Here is a 17,380-nt window from a genome sequence, read left to right as displayed (position 1 = left end):
ATAACATCTGTTCCTGGTCCCTGTGTAGCTGACCTTCCCTATGCTTATGTGTTTCTTCAGAAAACAGAGGTTTGACAATACAATTTTGATTTTCTTTCCAAATAATTAAGGATATTCTAAACAACATTTAGCAAACTATGACTGTCAGCATCCAATGCACATCAAGTAGAAGTCCAGGTATGGGTAACCATTTTGAGTAGGTCTGTACAAACAGGACACCAGTGAGAAGAAAGCAGCATTTTGTTATAGCCTGAAATGATTTGAAGGATCCGACTCATGAGATTACAGAATAATCATAATTACAGTTAGGGTTTAAGCACAGTCTGCTAACTTCAGGAATCTGTACTGGGAAAAAAGGCACAGCCTGGTGCTGTATGATGGTAATCTTCTGTCAGTATTATAAATGTGAATTTGGTTTTGAAGGTGGGTTCATGTGAGCATGGAGCCAGCAGAGCTAACACATACACAGACTGTTCTCCAGCTGGGAATGTTAGGTTGCTGTCTGCATGTATTTTGCTATTGTGTCAATTAGTAGCTCTCTTTTTAATCTTGAGTTGAGTTTCTGTAGTGTTTTCATTCCTACTTTTATTCATCCATGATAAGATTAACCGAAAAAAACCCAACCTCGTATTTCCCACATGCAGCCAGAAAAAAAAAAGGATTTTCCTTGACAGCTATCAGTGCCCCAATTATATTCCCTACAAACCTTTTCTAGGGGAATATTGTGATTCAAAGAAAAAAACCTGGAATCCAGATTACAACTAAATTTGATGAGATGGAAGCCTCTGGCAAGTAGAACATGCTGCACTGCCTTAAAATAAAGGGGCATGTTATATTCCAAACCACAGAGATTTATCCAGTTCTGCCTGTTATTTGAACAAATACTTAACCATATTAGCAGAACTATATTTTTTCATTACCTTTAAAGAGTAGAAATTAATCTTTAATTTATCTGTACAATGCTGTTATTTCATAAGGCTGTCAATTCTTTGTTAACTGATCTTTTTTTTCTCTTTTAAAATAAAGACCATGAAACTACATTTGCAGTTTTTTAAAAGGCTTCCATTTGGAATTAAAAGAGACTTGCTTTTGGGAACAATGCATGTTGTGAGTTGAGAAAAAGCAGGAGTACTGTACCCTGTCAAAATGATTGAATGATGCTCGGAAGTCATTCATTTGTTCCTGGGTGATACCCTTGGCATCTCTTGTGAGGATCTGAGTCTCAACCTCATTGATAGTTCGAGCAATGGTGGTAAGTAGGAGCTCCCATCCAACACGGATGTGCTATGAGAGAGAAAATACTGATTTATTAAAGAATCAAATATATTCTTCTGAGTATAAAAAGTACTATAAGCAAAGTAGCAGCTCTAAGTGTTTATGATACCTTTTCCATACCACAATCTCTATATTATGACCAAAGATCATTAAAAATATAAATGGTCTTCATAAAAATATGTTTTCTAAATGGGTACTTCTTCACTAAAAGTAAAAATAAGTTAAAATAAAACAGGTCTTCTGAGATTATTAGAAAGTTTGCCACAGACCATCATCTGTTGCAGGCTCTTCAGATCAGAGAAGGTAGTTAGATGGCAGAAGAGGGCAGAATAAACTAACAAGTACAAAAGGGAGTAAATGGCTACCTCCATAGTATAGTTGGTGTGCTTGTTGTCAAACACCAGAGCTTCTTGTATAAGCTGATGATCTCCTTCCAGTTTGTCAATGTTGTGTTTATAATTAATGATATTGTGCTCATATTGCTTCAGCTGATTCATCTGGTCCTCCAAAGGCCCTGTCATTTCAATAGAGCTGCGGGCAATTTCCTGTCAAAAGAGACAAAGACACCCCCCACCCACAGTGTTTAAGCTTCAGATTTGCTAATTTGCCCAATGTTCATAAAAATATATAATACTTTCATAGTAAGAAGCAATATTAATAAAACCTTCATACAGTGAAGATGATCAATTTTACAGTAGAAAACATATTTCAAAATAAATGAGGCAGATTTAAGGAATTAGTATTGGGACCCCAGTGATCCTGGTCTCTTTCCTTAGCAGAAGCTAAGTAGTAATTGTTTAGTGACTGATTTTTTTCAAAGCTACATCTCCTGCTCACCATCAAGTTACCACTTGTACAAGCTTCCACAGTTCTAAAAAACATTTTAACAGGTGCTAAATACTTCAGAATCAAACAGCTGGTGAACTATCATGGAGATTGCTGCTGACCTGCATACAAAGCAGAGATTGAAAATGATAAACCACTTTGCTCATCAGTTTCTGTGTGAGGGTCTGAGACTCACCTCCATCTTGGTCTGGATCCATGGCCCAATGACATTGGCCTGAGCAGCAAACTGGCGACGCAGGCGCTCATTGGCATGCTGGCGGGCTAGTTCCTCCTGCAAGGATTGATCCCTCTGAGGCACCAGCTGCTTCACCTGTTAGAATGGGAAAGCACTGAGTGTGAGTAGGCACAATCGAACAGTTGTGGAGCAAAACAAATGGAGCAAATAAGTCTACAGTTACTGTTTTTTCTTATTAGTCTGAAGGTTGATATCAGGACAAGCCAGAAACATAATCACTATTTTATTTACCAATTTTGTACTAACATAAGAAATTACTAACATGGTCTTAGACAGCCTGACCAGAGAGAGAGATTGACATGGAAAGAGAAGAAATTCTCACCTCTGGCTGTACTGAAGTTCAAGACAATTACTCAACTCAGACTGCTATTAGAGCAGTTACTTTGTTTTTCTTTTGAAACACAGGTGATTTTTCAATCTCCAAGTAAGAATTCTAAGAAAACTGAGTGCAAAACCTTTTATCTGAGCACAGACGTTACAATAGGATAACGTGAGACACATTCTGTCCATCATGTATAGCTGAAGGTATCTAAAGAATTGTAAATGCTTTTCTTTTTCTTCTTTTTGCTTATCCTTCTGGATTGCCTGGGACATTCTGAATTTAGTCCTGATTGTTTGTTTTTTATAACCCATTGAAGGTGTGTTATTGTCCATGTAAATTTATGTATTTGGCAAACCCACACATTCTACACAATCATTTACCTTCAGCATATTATCTGTCTTGGTTCCAAATGAAATAGTTTGTGTGATTGCTCTAGGAGCCTCTCTTTAATCCCTCCCCAGTAATTTTTTAAGGTAATTGCTGATTTCAATCTAATTACAGGACATTAATGGTCCAAAGATGATAATTTTTTACATTTGTGAAAAGCAGCAGCGGGGTACAGGAGACACACGAACTGCTGTTTATAGCGAGAGAAAGAACACAATCATTTCCTGTTCTTTTGAGAGCACCCCCTGGCTCATCTGCTGGCTAGCCACCAGCTTTGCACTACCTCTAACTCATGCTTCTCTTGCCTGCCAAAAAGCCAAAAAGGACATAGGTAAGATTGAGTGATGGGATTAAGGGATATTGTGAAGCAAGCCTAGCAAACATAAGAGAGAGCATAAGATACTATAGAAAGTTCATTCTGGCATCTGATGATCTAGAATAATTTACAGACTTAGTGTAAAATTCGGTGAATATTCTCACTATTCCTAAACTAGAATACCATGTTAAAATGTCTTTTATGTATTTAGCATACATTACCTTTTCCCACTTGCTACGAATCTCTTCCACAGTAACAGTGCTGTAAGGATTAGTTGCACTTATTCTCATGCTGTAACTCTGAATAACTTTTTCAACTTCATTCTGGATTGACAGTATGGCCTGTCTTTCACCATCTGCCTCTGGCAAAGTGGCTTTAAATTGATCATGTGCAGAGATTAAACTCTAAAATCAGAAAGAGAGAAGGAAAGCATGATAACTTCAATGTTTCTTCCAACATCTGGAAGATCTGCTGTAAATAAGCACAGATCCTATTCAGCCTTTCAAATACCCTGCCTACATGTATCTGTAGATACAGAAAATAATACAGGCAGATACATCCATGAAACACTCCTCATTGACTTTATCAGGACTATCACTTCTTCCATGATCTCTGGAATATTCTTTCATACCAGTGAAACCCCCTGTTTATAATAGAGAGACATTGCCTATCATAAAGAAAATGTCAAGACCGATAGGTTCTGTTTTTTTCTTATATGTGTTCTATCCTCCAAGAAGGAAAAGCTTGCTTTCTTGTTTTCCCTGTGACTGTATGCCAAAAAATAAACAATTATGTACCTGAATTTCTTCTATGCTGTGAACAATAAACATATCCTGTAGGTCTTCCATAGCACCTTCCATCCAGTTGTTGAAAGGAGCAGCTCTTTTGGCAAACTCCAGGTGAAGCTGATCAATTGTTTCGAGCAATTTCTCCGTCCTCTGTACAGATCAGAAAAGGTACATTCCTTTGTTACCAGGCCAAGACTCCGCACGCATACCCATCCATGCACAGTCATGCCTCTTCTTTTCAAAAGCAACTGATTGTACTGCTGACTGATTTCACCACCTGCTTTAAGGATTCTCACTCAAAGCAACAGGACTAATTGCAGTAGATACTCTCATATGCAACATGTTAAAAAGGGTACATGCCAAAAAAAAAAGGATGACAGGTGAAATTACTATTTGTAAGTCAATTAAAATCTGCTAATCTTACTTTGTAATATAGAAAGGAAGAGTTAAAACATACGTTTTCCATCTTAGCATACATGTGTGTGACTTCCTCTTTTCTTAAGGAGCAAGGTTTTGGAATACTCACTACCAAAAAATTAACTCAGTGCTGGCCGTTATCCTGTACCTCACCTGATTAACCTCAAACAAGTGTGAAAAGGTAAGCACCTAATGGCTTTTGTTATCCTTGCTGGACATCAAATTCCTAAAGAGTGGTGCTACAAACCACATGCCATTTGTTGTTTCTTTAGAGCTGTCATTGTCAGCTGAGTACTGTCAAGTCTGCTCTGAGCAATTCCATCTGCAAATTAAACCACATCAAAATGAAATGGAGATTCAAGGAAAGGATTTTCTGTTGTTTGGATTCCAAAGGGGATGCTCAATGGCATTGTTTCCAGATCAGAAACAAATGGTTCGTTGCCCTGCCTGCCTCAGCTGAGCTGTTGATCACTGTTACATGGTTTACCTCCAGTGCCTCTCTCCTTTTCTGAGTAAGTGTTCCCAGGCTGTCCCATTGGTCACATATCTTTTGGCATCTATCATTGACACTTGCAGCATCATGGTAGTCCAGTTCACTAAGAAAGATTGAAGACAAAAATCTGTATGACTTTCTGAAAGACAGGAGCAGTTGCATTGTCTACATTCTTCCACCTCCCCTCTTTTTTGCAATATTTCTCCTACAGGTAAGCAAGTGTGGCAATACAGACATGTGTGATCTAGACATTCAGCATTTCAAGAAGTGAAGCACAGGAACAGGATCAGCCTCCTCTATTATGAGAAAAATGAAGTACCTATCTGTGACACCCAGGTATTAAAGAGAATTAAGGTATCTAACCATCTTTGCCTCAGCTATTCCTGTGGCATAAGCAATTTGATCTCCTGAAGAACAGAATGCTTCAGTCTGGGGCTTTATCAAGTTTCTGAAGATTGACAGAGTTTCAGAAACATACATTTCATTTGAAATAATCCAATGATCCTTTCCAGCTTCATATGCTCTGAAATGATTTAACAGAGAAACAGACCGCAGGTTGCATTCCAAGCATAGTCTCTCTCACAAGCCCATCAATACTAATATGGGCTGCACAGATCTGGGACAGAGAGCAATTTTGATCTTCCTCTCCAGGAACTCCCCACAGAGCTACTCCCCGGAACTGGATGGTTCAGAGGACAGGGATCAGCAGACCCATGTATGCCACCAGCATGAATCAGCACACCCGCAAAGGATGCAGCAGTTAACAATGCTTTTTCACCTGCTTAATAAGCTTATATTATCCTGACAGAAAGCAACTTACTACTCTGCCTAAGACTGGGTAACTTTTTAAGGCTCTGTCCTGAGATTCTGCACTAAGTCTATCTCAAATTGAATTTTTTACCTCAGTGGCAGATAATCCCTTTGGTTCTGCTGCAGCCATCATGACCATAATAAAATATATGTATTTGGCTCTTTAGAAGCTCACTTTTATTGGTGAATCACCATCCACTGAATTTAGCTCTTGGCTGCTCCCTGAGGACACTTTGCCCAATACTAAACGTTGCAGAGCCTATGATATGTGACAGTGTGGAAATATGAAGCTAAGATTTACTTTAAGACTTGAACAAGACATTAAATGCAGATAGAATTTGTTCTCTTCTTTTGAGCATTCTTCTCTAGACAACTGGCAAGACCAATGTACAGATCACTTTGACAGTAACATAGAGAATCACAGAGGTCAAAATGAGAAAATAGGTAGCTTTCCTCTGTGAAGCTACACTGTAGGGCAGGGGCAGTGCTCATGCTTCCTCCTCTGAGCTCAGTCAGAGCAATGTAGTTGGGATGAAGTTGAGACGTATGTAAACCTTTCTGTTTAAAGAGGCTTCAGATGTGCTGCAATGTATTGATTGTTGAAAGTGAAGAATGCTAAAACAAGTAAAAATCAAATGCCATAACAATTTTAAAAAATTGCAACACCAACCCAAAACTGAAAGAACTGTTACACATAAAGAGGAAGCTGCTACCAAGTCATACCAGGAAAGGCCTCCTGAACTTGAAAACTTACTCCTCCTTTGGAGCAAGCCTTTTTGTAAGCCTTTATGTGATACAACAAAAGCCATCTATCTGTTAAGAAATTTCATGTCAGAAGCATGGAGTTTTGGATGAAACAGGGTGAGATAGTTTGCTGCTATAAGTTTTTGGCTGGAAGTTGGTTTGTTGGGTGTTTTTTTTTCATTATAGCATATTGATGATGTTTCTGTGCAATCTATGAGCTCACTAAGGGGATGGGATGTGGAGATTTGTATTCTGATCTCTTTTCATGTACCATATCTAATATACCAGAATATGGACAGGGTGATTTTCCAGATACTCCAGGTCACATCCCTGACAGTACTGCAGATTGTATTTTTGCTTCAGTGGATCACTTATCTCCTTTTGTCGATTAGGATAAGGGCAGGTGACCTTCTGTGAAAGTGAGGGACTGATTGTACCAGCTCTGGTAAAAGCTCTGGAAGTTAACATGCTAACATTCCTCCAGCAGCCCTGCCAGAGGTTCAGTCATTCCACGTAAGATCTCTGCTATCCCATTTCTTCCAGGCATATGTGCTGTGGACGAACAGGTTGGAAAGGAATCATATCAAAACAACTTTTACAAAGGGCACCGGTGGGTCAAAAATTGTAAGTTAAATTACCAAGTGGCATTAAATAACATCACTCCACTACCTGTCTGGGCCTGGTGTAGTTTACTTCAAATATCAATGTATGTAATATTCAAGTATATTATAGGTATCAAACAACATTTTTCTGCTCATAGCAGGAGCAGAGGTAGAAATAACAACTCTCAGAAGATTATTTACTTAGAAATGAAACACAGCTTTATATTCCTTGTCCTATTAATTTTTGTATCTCAACATTTAAGCTGTGAAGAGACATTTTGTAAAAGGAAGTTTTGCTTGTCACGAAGTACTGCTGCACATGTGTTACAGACCTTCTAAGAAAACAGTCATTTCTATTAATTTGGATGTTTGACGTCTACAGGCTTTGGAATTTAAAAATCATTAAGCAATTCCTTTTGATCCTCCAAATAATTCAGTCGTATCTGTAAAGAATTAAAAATTTACTCAAATTTTTGCCCTGATCTAGAGAAGCACTTAAGTATGAGGTCACTCTAGCAACAGTGATAGGGTCACAAAAATAACCTGCTGAGCAACATGCTTTAACACAGCTTCAGAACCAGCTCAGGTTAATCATACACGTAAGCACAATTTGAGCCCATGTTCCCAGAAACAAAAATACTCTCCAAATTAGTGTTACAGATAGTGGTCTTCTTGGCTGAAAATCAGTTGCTGTATTAGAAGTGATGGATGTACAAGAAACTACATTCTAAAACTTTTCTCACTGAAATGAACACACAGGCTCCTAAATGTGTATGGCATAAACGAATACGGCATTTCATAGTACAGTTCACACAGGTTCTATTTAGCATTTGCTATGTCATGAATGGCAAATTCCATTTTAGAATTGCCTGACTTTTTACAGCTTTGTATATGGCCCTATCCATGCCTTGCCACGCCTCATTGCCAAGGAATATCTAAGTCGATACCGACTGGAACACAACAACAATCTTCTAGCAGTATCCTGTCTGGAATCACCTGCTTGCGCGTAAACACAAATCCTCTATATGGACAGCACCAATGAACAAGCTTGTACAACTTTAAGTGTGCAGTGAACTGAGCTGCTGCAGCAGAAAATACCAAAACAGAGAGGAAACCAGAACTAGTAGAGTGCAAGGTCACATAGCAATTTTTCTACTTGGAAACAGCAACATCAGGCAGCCAAGAGATTTGCTGAAACAAACCACAGAGCTGTACTGCCTTGGCATTTAGACACAGATCATGATGATTTCTCTAAGGGCCTGATCCAGTGATAAAAAAAAAAACAAAAAAGCAAAGGAAAAAAATACCCACATTGACTAAAATACTCTCTTATCAGGTGCCAATGCTCATTTCTTGGCACTCAGACGTCAGTCAATCCTTCTTTAAAAATACGAATGGAGAAATAAATTAGCGTTTTCCTCTGTAATTGCATTGTGTGAGGAATTATCCCTGAAATCAGCATTTAAATAAAAGCTGCCCATTTCTTGCAGCTAAGAATAAAACTTGACCTTTATGACCCTTCATTCATTGTTCTCCAAGGGCATTAAGCCTGACTGAACTATGAGTCTCGGTGAAAAATCAGGCACTGACAGCCCATTGTATGAGGAAGCAGAGAAGCAATGGGTTTTCAGCACCTTTGCAGACCAGGACACAAATAACTTGTTTAACTTCACACAGCAAATTACTGAAACAACTGAGAAGAGACAGTCCTAAAATAGACAGGATACAGTGTTCACTGGCCTCACCAGAGGTAAAGGACACAGGGTTCAAAACACTGGTAAGCAGATGCTGCGCTATGTATACTGCATTCCCAAAGTTACTCAACACTTGTAAAGCTGAACCTGCATTAAAAATGATTAGGTGTTCCACAATTTTTCTTTAGTATAAAGAGAAACAAACCTTGGGGCAAGCACAGCTACAGGCTGGGCAGAAAATGGACTTGAGAGCAGCCCTGAGGCCTGGGGGTGCTGGTTGACACGAAGCTCATCATGAGCTGGCGGTGTGCACTTGGAGCCCAGAAAGCCAACTGTGTCCTGGGCTGCATCAAAAGGCGCGTGAACCAGCACATCAAAGGAAGTGACTCTCTCCCTCTACTCACTCTCATGAGACCCCACCTGGAGTTCTGCATTCAACTCTAGGGGCCCCACAGAAGGAGAACGTGGAGTTGCTTGAGTGAGTCCAGAGGAGGGCCATGAAGATGATGAGAAGGCTGGAGCAGCTCTCCTATGGAGACAGGCTGAGAGAGTTGAGGTTGTTCAGCCTGGAGAAGACAAGGCTCTGGGGAGACCTCACAGCAGCCTTCCAGTACCTAAGAGGGGCTACAGGAGAGCTGGAGAGGGACATTTTACAAGGGCCTGTAGTGACAGGACAAGGCATAATGGCTTTAAACTGGAAAAGGGGAGATTTAGATTAGACGGTAGGGAAAAAAATCTTTACTGTGAGGGTGATGAGATGCTGGAACATGTTGTCCAGAGAAGTTGTGGATGCCCCATCACTCAACTGTTCAAGGCCAGGTTGGATGAGGCTTTATGCAACCTGGTCTAGTGGAAGGTGTCCCTGCCACAGGCAGTGGGGTTGGAACAAGATGATCTTTAAAGCCCCTTCCAAGCCAAAGCATTCTGTAAGTCTATGAAATAACTTCACAGCAGAGATCAAGGCATGCCAGAAAGTATTTCGTAAGTTCACATACTCGATGAAATCTCCATTCTCGGTATCTTTCAGACTTCTTTCACACTAACTAAGCCCCAGTACATTCTCTGCTTTACTTTTCCTCCTTTGAATAGTCTGGAAAAAATAGGATTTTTCTTCTGAATCCATTTGAATTAGATGATTACTGTAAGTTCTGCTACTATCAGGAATGAACTACATTCTTAGACAACTGTTGGATTTTTAAATTGTTAATGAATGTGGAGCTGTTTATGAGTCATGGTCCTTCACCAAGTGAAAAGAGGGCATGGTTCTTAACACTTGATTTCTGAATAGTAACTCTTTTGCCTATTCAAGAAGGTGAGAAATTGAAACTTGGAGAGCTGAAGCCAAGGGCAGGAATATGAGAATTTTGATCTTGGCTCCTGTTTCGACCACTACTGCACATTTGTTCCTGTTGGCTTTCCAGATTTATACTGTGAGTGAGCAATGAATTTAACTATGTGCCAAATTGCTAAGATCAGGGGTAGTGCCACTGACTTACAGTACAAACTCAGTACAATTAACTGCAAAAGATTATAAAATCAAATGTGCTTTCCTTGATGCATATACCAAGATGATCTTACTACTTAGCAACATCAGCGTGTGACAGTACAGTCCTGAGCAGACCTTTGCTGACAAAACTGTGCTTCACATAGGTGAATTAACAGCCTTAACTGGGCATAGTATGCTGAGTAAGCAAGTGTCGGTCCTGTGGCTACACTGACAGAACTATAGGTGAAAACTCCTGCTCTCCTATAGGAAAGCTTGTGTGCTGGATTGCTTGTGTGACCCTGAGCAAGTTATTTAGTTCCCATATGCCCTGCTGTCCTTTCTGTAAAAAGGAAACAATGGCACTTCTCAGTATAATAAGAAAGTAAGTATGCTAGAGGCAACTAATCTTCAGAAAAGCCAGTGCACTTTCCACTGCTATAGAGATAATTTAGGGATGTGAAGCTTTTTGAAAGGACCAGTATACCTGGGGGAAAATCCTTAATTTTAATGTGAAGATGCTAGACCTGTAATTTGTGTAAGTGAAAGTATTTTCTAAGTTAAGCAACTCATAGCCAGTACCTCTCAGCAGACCATAGGAACTGAAAAATAAACACCTCCGGGATTCCCATTAACATGTAATGGGCTCATCAATAGTGCTAATGCTAAAAGAATATTGTTAAGTCACTTTTAAAGTGTTTGTTTTCAGATAATTTTGGTCTGTTGAATGTCCATATTTGGTTGGGGGTAAGGGGGAGATGAGGGAAAGGTCTCGGTGACCAGCTCAGATAATATACTTACAAAGCTATCTCTGGAATTCTTACGTTGGTACCTATGACTATCAAATTCATTGGAAAGAGTTTATCGCAAAGTTAAATGTCAGCAGCTGCAAGCCTTTAAATGGAACATACTTCAGCTCCTGGGCAATGGCAGCGATCTGTTCCACCCTGTCCTGGTGAGCAGCCAAATCGCTCTCAAAAGCTTCATGTTTCCTTAACATGGCGCGGACTTCTGTCAGAGAAGCAGATTCATAATCCTTCTGAAGCAAGATCTGCTCTTTGCCTGAATGAGGAAATTTAAGTATTAGTAATATTTTATTTATCGGTTAGAACAATTGCGAATTTAGTCAACTTTTTAAACTTAGGCACAGTGGCAATCACATGTTTGAGATGAAGTCCCACTCCCACTGAAATCAGTAGCAAGTTGTCAGCATATGTGTTACTTAGAAATACATTTTTTTAGAGATCTGTCAGTAATTCCTTCATTTTTGCATAGTCTGTTTATACTAGTCTAAAATAGCGAGTAACACATTGCTGGAGAAACTGGCATAAAAATGGTGTGTTGGCAAAAACCGAAGCTCTAAACTGTTGTGATAAGTCTGCAGAATAGACTTATGAAACCAGAAATCACACTGTTATGCTCAGCTTCGCTCTTACTAATGTCCTTTTAGACTTTTTCATGTCCTGCCTTCAGTTCATTTTAGCACTTCCAAAGGAGGGTTAAAAAAGAAACGCGTGGCTGCCTTTTGTATCAAACATGGAATTTTGAATGGAAAATGCCAACCTATTTGCAAAAGTAGAGGAGCAAAGCGGAAATCAGAAACTGAAATACCACTCTTCAGGAGCTCCTGTGTTGGACAACTGAATCTATGCAGATAGCCCCTACAACTGCAGCTCACCACATGCCATTACACAGCTCTCTGAATTCTAGAGCCACAAGAGACTATTGTTTCCTTGCTATGTACCAGCTTATGTGAAGTTTTCCCTGCATAACGTGTGACATGTCACCAGGAGCAGTTTATGCTCAGAAAATAAGCTCTCTGCCCTGCTAAACATTGTAGTTTACCTTCTAGTATCTGCTTGGCAGCTGTTTACAGCCTTGTATGCGTCAAGCAACTGTGTGGACTCTGGTTTCCTTTCACAGTGTGAAAAGATTCTCGCTGGAAAAAGCCAGAACCACAGCAGAAGCAGGAAGACTGTTGCCAGAGCAAACAATAGGATGATAAAGCAGATCTATGTTTAATTGTCCCAAACAAAACTGTATGCCAGTGTATGGTCCTCTGGCTGTTACAACTTCATGTAAGGTTAGGTTACCATTAAAAAATACAACTAGAAATGGGGTCTAATCCGTGGTATGGAGAAAAGCAGAAATGAGTCCATTATCATGTAATTTTATGTGGACTATTCAAAACATCATGATGACCAACTGATAATCAACTCAGAATAACTTTGTTAATAATTTCACACTTAACCAGTGGTGTCACTGGATTGCTGATGCACAAATACATAGGAATCCGTTACCAGTAATGGCCTCTATTCAAATGCTGAATATTCCCATGAAGTTTGAGTCACTACCTCAAGGGTATCATTTTGACAGTTTCATTAGCATCAATGCTTACAAGTCAGGATCATGACTACAGTCAACAACGCCTGTGATTTTTTCTGTTATTATTTTAGATTTCTAAACCTGTCCGAACTACTTGTGGGTTTCTGGCTGGCAAATATTCAGCACCAAAGTTCGACTTCGAACATTTATACATGAAAAATGCTAGAAGCCATCTCTGCTCACCATATGCCCACTGTTCATGAGTGGAAGCTTTCTGCCTAAATTTTTCAGCCAAGTGTTCAAGTCTTTCTAGCCTTCGTATTTCATTCAGCAGCCACTCTTCATAGCCTTTCTCAGCTTGTTCAAGTCTCTGCCAAGCACTGGCAATATCCTGTGAAGAGAATACATGGGAGGGAAGGGATGAAACTATAATCTTTTTTAATCCAAATTTGCAGATTTCAGATTCATTCACAATTTTGCTCCAAACCCAGAAGTTTTTATGTCCAGATTTTGTAAAATCACAGAATCATAGAAAATGTTGTCAAGCAGCTCAGGAAGTCTCGCAGTCCAGGCATTTACTTCTAATAGCGCATCCTATTCAGGTAGGTTCATTAAGGAACCCCTTCATAAATGGCTTCAAGTGTAGACACATTCAGTTTCTTCATGATACATTGCTTTTACCTCCCATTTTACAGTGTTCTTTTATGACAATCCTATCTATTCCCAAAATAAAAGTGCTTTGCTCTCAGAAGTTGACAGTATCAAAATAATTAGCATCAAGAGGATTTGATGTGTATTTTGTCTGAAATACAAATTCATTTCATTTTCTGTAGTGCACAAAGTTTTGTGAGCTTCCTCAGAAACTCAAGGCATAAGTAGGAAACTGAAGTAACAGGGCCCTTATTTTCTGCACATGGGAGTGGACAATGGCCCTTTTCAGTTAATGCAATCCTCCGTTTATCAAATCTGAGCAGCCAAAACACAATGACGGAACAGAGTACAGAAACTGGTTTGCTGTCTTCCACAGGAAATGTTTTGACCCACAGCCAACTCACAATACTTATCAGAAGATGAGAATTCTTAGTACTGACTATTCTCATCTTTAGAGACAGAATAAAAAAAAACAAATTTAGTAAGTATAAACGAGCAGAAACATACATTAAGCAGTGTCTATTTCTGTGAGTCTGATGGCCAACATGTCAGAGAAAACACTGTGAATTTTGCTTAAATAAACCATATTTGGTCTCACTGATAGAGAGGTATTGATAACACTCCCAAAGGAAGCTCTGTACTGTCTCACATTTCAAGACGATTTGCTCTTGGGGACAGCTTTCAAAGAGGCATGAGCATGCTTAAGAGAAAGCGAGATTCTAGAATGAAAGGTGACAAGTAAAAAGGCCGGTTTGATATTACTGAAGTGCAACAAACTGAAGTTTCTGAGGATGAATTAAAATGGCATTTCAATCCTTCAGATTGAAATTTTTGTGAGAATATTGATAAAAAGGAGAACAGAATATTGATGCCTCCTTTACTTACTGAAACCATTTTCCCCTCTGATGGCATGAAAGCTGGCCGATTGCTGATTCTCAGTTTTGTCTGCAGGGTGTTAAAATTGATCTCCAGCTGACATTTCTCTTGGACTTTGGGAGGTTTGTGTTTGCGGCGGTAGTCCCGGAAATCCTCTAATTTCTTCTGCATAGCCTGCATTGTTTTTTCTGGGGTCCTGTTTTCCAGCCAAGGTATTGTCCGGCGAATCCATTCTAAAAGCTTTCAAACCAACACAAACAGTTGAAATAAAGGCAACGGAAAAGCAACCGAAAAAAGATCATATTGAATCCACAAATCCTAATTGAGTTTGCTCCATTTTAATATTAATGACTTCAGTCGGTGTCAGTGCCTTAAAGGCAAGTAAGCATAATGCTTCTAAGGCTGAGCAATACTCTTGTAACTAGTTTTCCCAGACATTCTGTGTATTTCTAGAAATACCCCAATTTTCAGAAGATGAAGACACATATAAGGTGTCTCTAGCTATTTACTCAAAACCTGAGTTACCTAAAATCACTTGCCACTTTCAAAATTATTGGTCGTGATGTCCCAAGTAGTCAAAGTTACGAGATCAGGACAGACACCAGCCAAGTAACTCAGGTCATATAAACACCTTCACTCAGAAGTCAGTTAGCGCCAGCATAATGCTACTGTCTTTGTGTCTTTGGTCCCAGTGTGTTTTCGCATGTTATGCGTTAAACACAAGCGAGCTCTGACTTGTGCACTACACATCCGTAGTCCTGACTCGACAATTTGCCATTTACCAAGAAAGGACAGGAGGGGAACAACATGCCCCTTTTTTCATTCACTGCTGCCTGCGTTTACAGGTGCATTGTGAACACCCTGACTGACCCTGTCTGGGGGTGCTTTATAGTGCACAAAGCCAACAGGCTTGCTTGGAGTGACAAGAACCTGGATGGTCCACATGTGGACAAGGATGGCTGCCTTTGGATGTTACAGGGACAGCAAGTTTGGCTTTGGGGCAGACCAATGACACTTCTCAGAACATCCTTTTTGGCCCATTAATGAGACTGAGTGATTTTCTGGAGGTCAAACAGAAAGTCTATGGCAAAGGAGTCACTGAACCTTGACATCTTGGGCATCCGAGCTTTGTATCCTACCCCTGTGACATTTACCCGTATAGTGTCTTCACTTTGCTGTCTTGCAGAGAACGCATGAATCTCTCAGTACTTTACCAACATAATTGTAACCACATTACAGATAACAGCTGTCTTTACCTCACTTGCTAGTCTCTCGTACTCCTCCATCAACCTCTCATTTTCCTGATTCACAGCAAGCACCTTACAGATCCGGTTAGCTGCAGTCTCAGCCTGTAAAACACAGCAAATAAACAGGACGTATTCATAAACGCATTCTGAGCAAGGTACAGGCTTGAAGAATGTGCCTGCTGAAAATAAAAAATCACATTGGTTTCTAGTTGTTGATTTGTGCTCCTATGTTACTTGGATGTATATTTAATCTCCTTCCGTAGTCACAGATTCCAGCGGCCTTATCATACAAGGGGAATTGCGCACTGCCACTACAGTCATCTAACAAATCTTTTACTTCCAAAGATGACTTAGGCCATTCCTAAAGTTATCCCATTAGGTTATTTTTTTTAAATCACACCAAGAAGTATTAGGTTTGTTAGCTACACTGTAAAGACACCACATGCGATTCAGGAGTCCCAGACCACTTTATATCTGCACATCATATGTAAATATACCCTTGAGAATATATGCAGCTGAACCACTGACAGCAAATCTTTTCATGCCTCCTGCCAAACTTATTTGTGAAGGCACTGTGCAGCTCTGCCATATTTAACATTTCCATTGGTAGTTTGACATCACAGGTCACACTTTCATACAAATGTGAGTCTGGAGTACATCTAATCAAATAAATACCTGTGGAGACTCCTGTCTTACAGAGTATTTGGAATCCCCCTTTGCATAAACAGCAAAACCTTCATACCCAGAAGCAAGAGGGCACAATGGCATAGCTGTAGGGAGTAGAGGGCCTACTAGACAGGAAGGGAAATTAAATCCTGAGGATGAAGCAAAATTTGCCTACTTTAAAAGTTCTTTTTTTTTGGCTAGTTGTTTTTTACCTACATAACTTGGTTTATGGCCATTTACAGGCTAGAACTGTATGAAGCGGAACGGTGGGAAATGACACATATGTGAGAATCCCATTCTGTATGACAGATTCTTGTCTTTTATATTGGTACTTTGATCCACAAATAATTTTGCTGGATTCAGTGGGAAGCAGGCACAAATATTGTGTTGGATGTCTTCTGTGCCCTTCTGTGTCTTCAGGCATCTTTGAAAATCTAGTCCTACATTACTAGTCAGCATGAGTACATCTAGAATACTCTCCATCTCCAAAAGTCAAGCATTCTTTTATGCAGCAACTGCATAAGATGTTGATGTAGCAACAAGCAACAACTCCATTTCACAGTATCTTCCAATATAGTTTTTCTGAAATAGTCTTTATAACCACCAAATAAAGACCCAAAGTTAGAAACAGAAAGGTCCATTGGTATTAAGGAAGTTCAACCTGCTACACAACATGTAACTAAAACAGGTGTTTAATCAAGTGTTGATTAAAAACAAGTATTAGTACTCAAATAATACTTGCAATTGTTAATTAAAACCACAAAGAACTAAATTAGGGAGGTTTTAATACACTAGTGGAAATGTGAAACAACCAGTCAAAAACACAGCAACCTGAAGGGACAGTTGGATACCTGCTCTGCTCCAGCAAAAGCATGGTAGAAGCAGGACACATATGTCATGATAGCTCTCTCATCAGGTTTGGGAGTATTCACAATATCTACAAGAGGGGGTGAGAAATTAAAACAAAACAAAACAAAAGCCAAAAAACAACCAAAAAAGAATTGAGGAGTAGAAAACAGAATGCATAAATTAAAGCACAACTTGTGTCATTGTGATTGTTTTCTTGTCCATAGCGCTGTGTTCTAGAAACTCTACGAAGCTGTAATAAATTTAGTGTTAGATTGATGGGTGCTGACAGAATAAAATGTACACTAGAAATTCAACACAAGCTCTTACAAAGAGATGGACTTTTTTTAATAAGCT

General features: G+C 39.5%; 1 protein-coding gene across 3 annotated transcripts in view; it reads right to left on the bottom strand.

Annotated features, from left to right (window-relative positions):
* ACTN2 (actinin alpha 2) overlaps positions 1 to 17,380 on the bottom strand; it is a 67,675-nt gene that overhangs the window by 8,465 nt on the left and 41,830 nt on the right. For all 3 annotated transcript variants that reach the window (XM_057414445.1, XM_057414444.1, XM_057414443.1), the window contains exons 8-18: positions 17,029 to 17,114; positions 15,521 to 15,613; positions 14,274 to 14,504; positions 12,981 to 13,128; positions 11,324 to 11,474; positions 5,074 to 5,182; positions 4,179 to 4,319; positions 3,603 to 3,785; positions 2,297 to 2,431; positions 1,641 to 1,820; positions 1,138 to 1,284 (exon numbers count right to left, since the gene is read on the bottom strand). In XM_057414445.1, the coding sequence (XP_057270428.1) occupies positions 1,138 to 1,284; positions 1,641 to 1,820; positions 2,297 to 2,431; positions 3,603 to 3,785; positions 4,179 to 4,319; positions 5,074 to 5,182; positions 11,324 to 11,474; positions 12,981 to 13,128; positions 14,274 to 14,504; positions 15,521 to 15,613; positions 17,029 to 17,114 (1,604 nt within the window). The remainder of the gene's footprint in view (positions 1 to 1,137; positions 1,285 to 1,640; positions 1,821 to 2,296; positions 2,432 to 3,602; positions 3,786 to 4,178; positions 4,320 to 5,073; positions 5,183 to 11,323; positions 11,475 to 12,980; positions 13,129 to 14,273; positions 14,505 to 15,520; positions 15,614 to 17,028; positions 17,115 to 17,380) is intronic.

This window comes from Pezoporus wallicus, unplaced genomic scaffold (genome assembly GCF_028554395.1).
Source record: "Pezoporus wallicus isolate ANWC-B61680 ecotype Strahan unplaced genomic scaffold, APGP_CSIRO_Pwel_v1 contig_8042, whole genome shotgun sequence".
NCBI classification, from domain to species: Eukaryota; Metazoa; Chordata; class Aves; order Psittaciformes; family Psittacidae; genus Pezoporus; species Pezoporus wallicus.
This window is presented reverse-complemented; position numbering and strand designations above follow the sequence as displayed.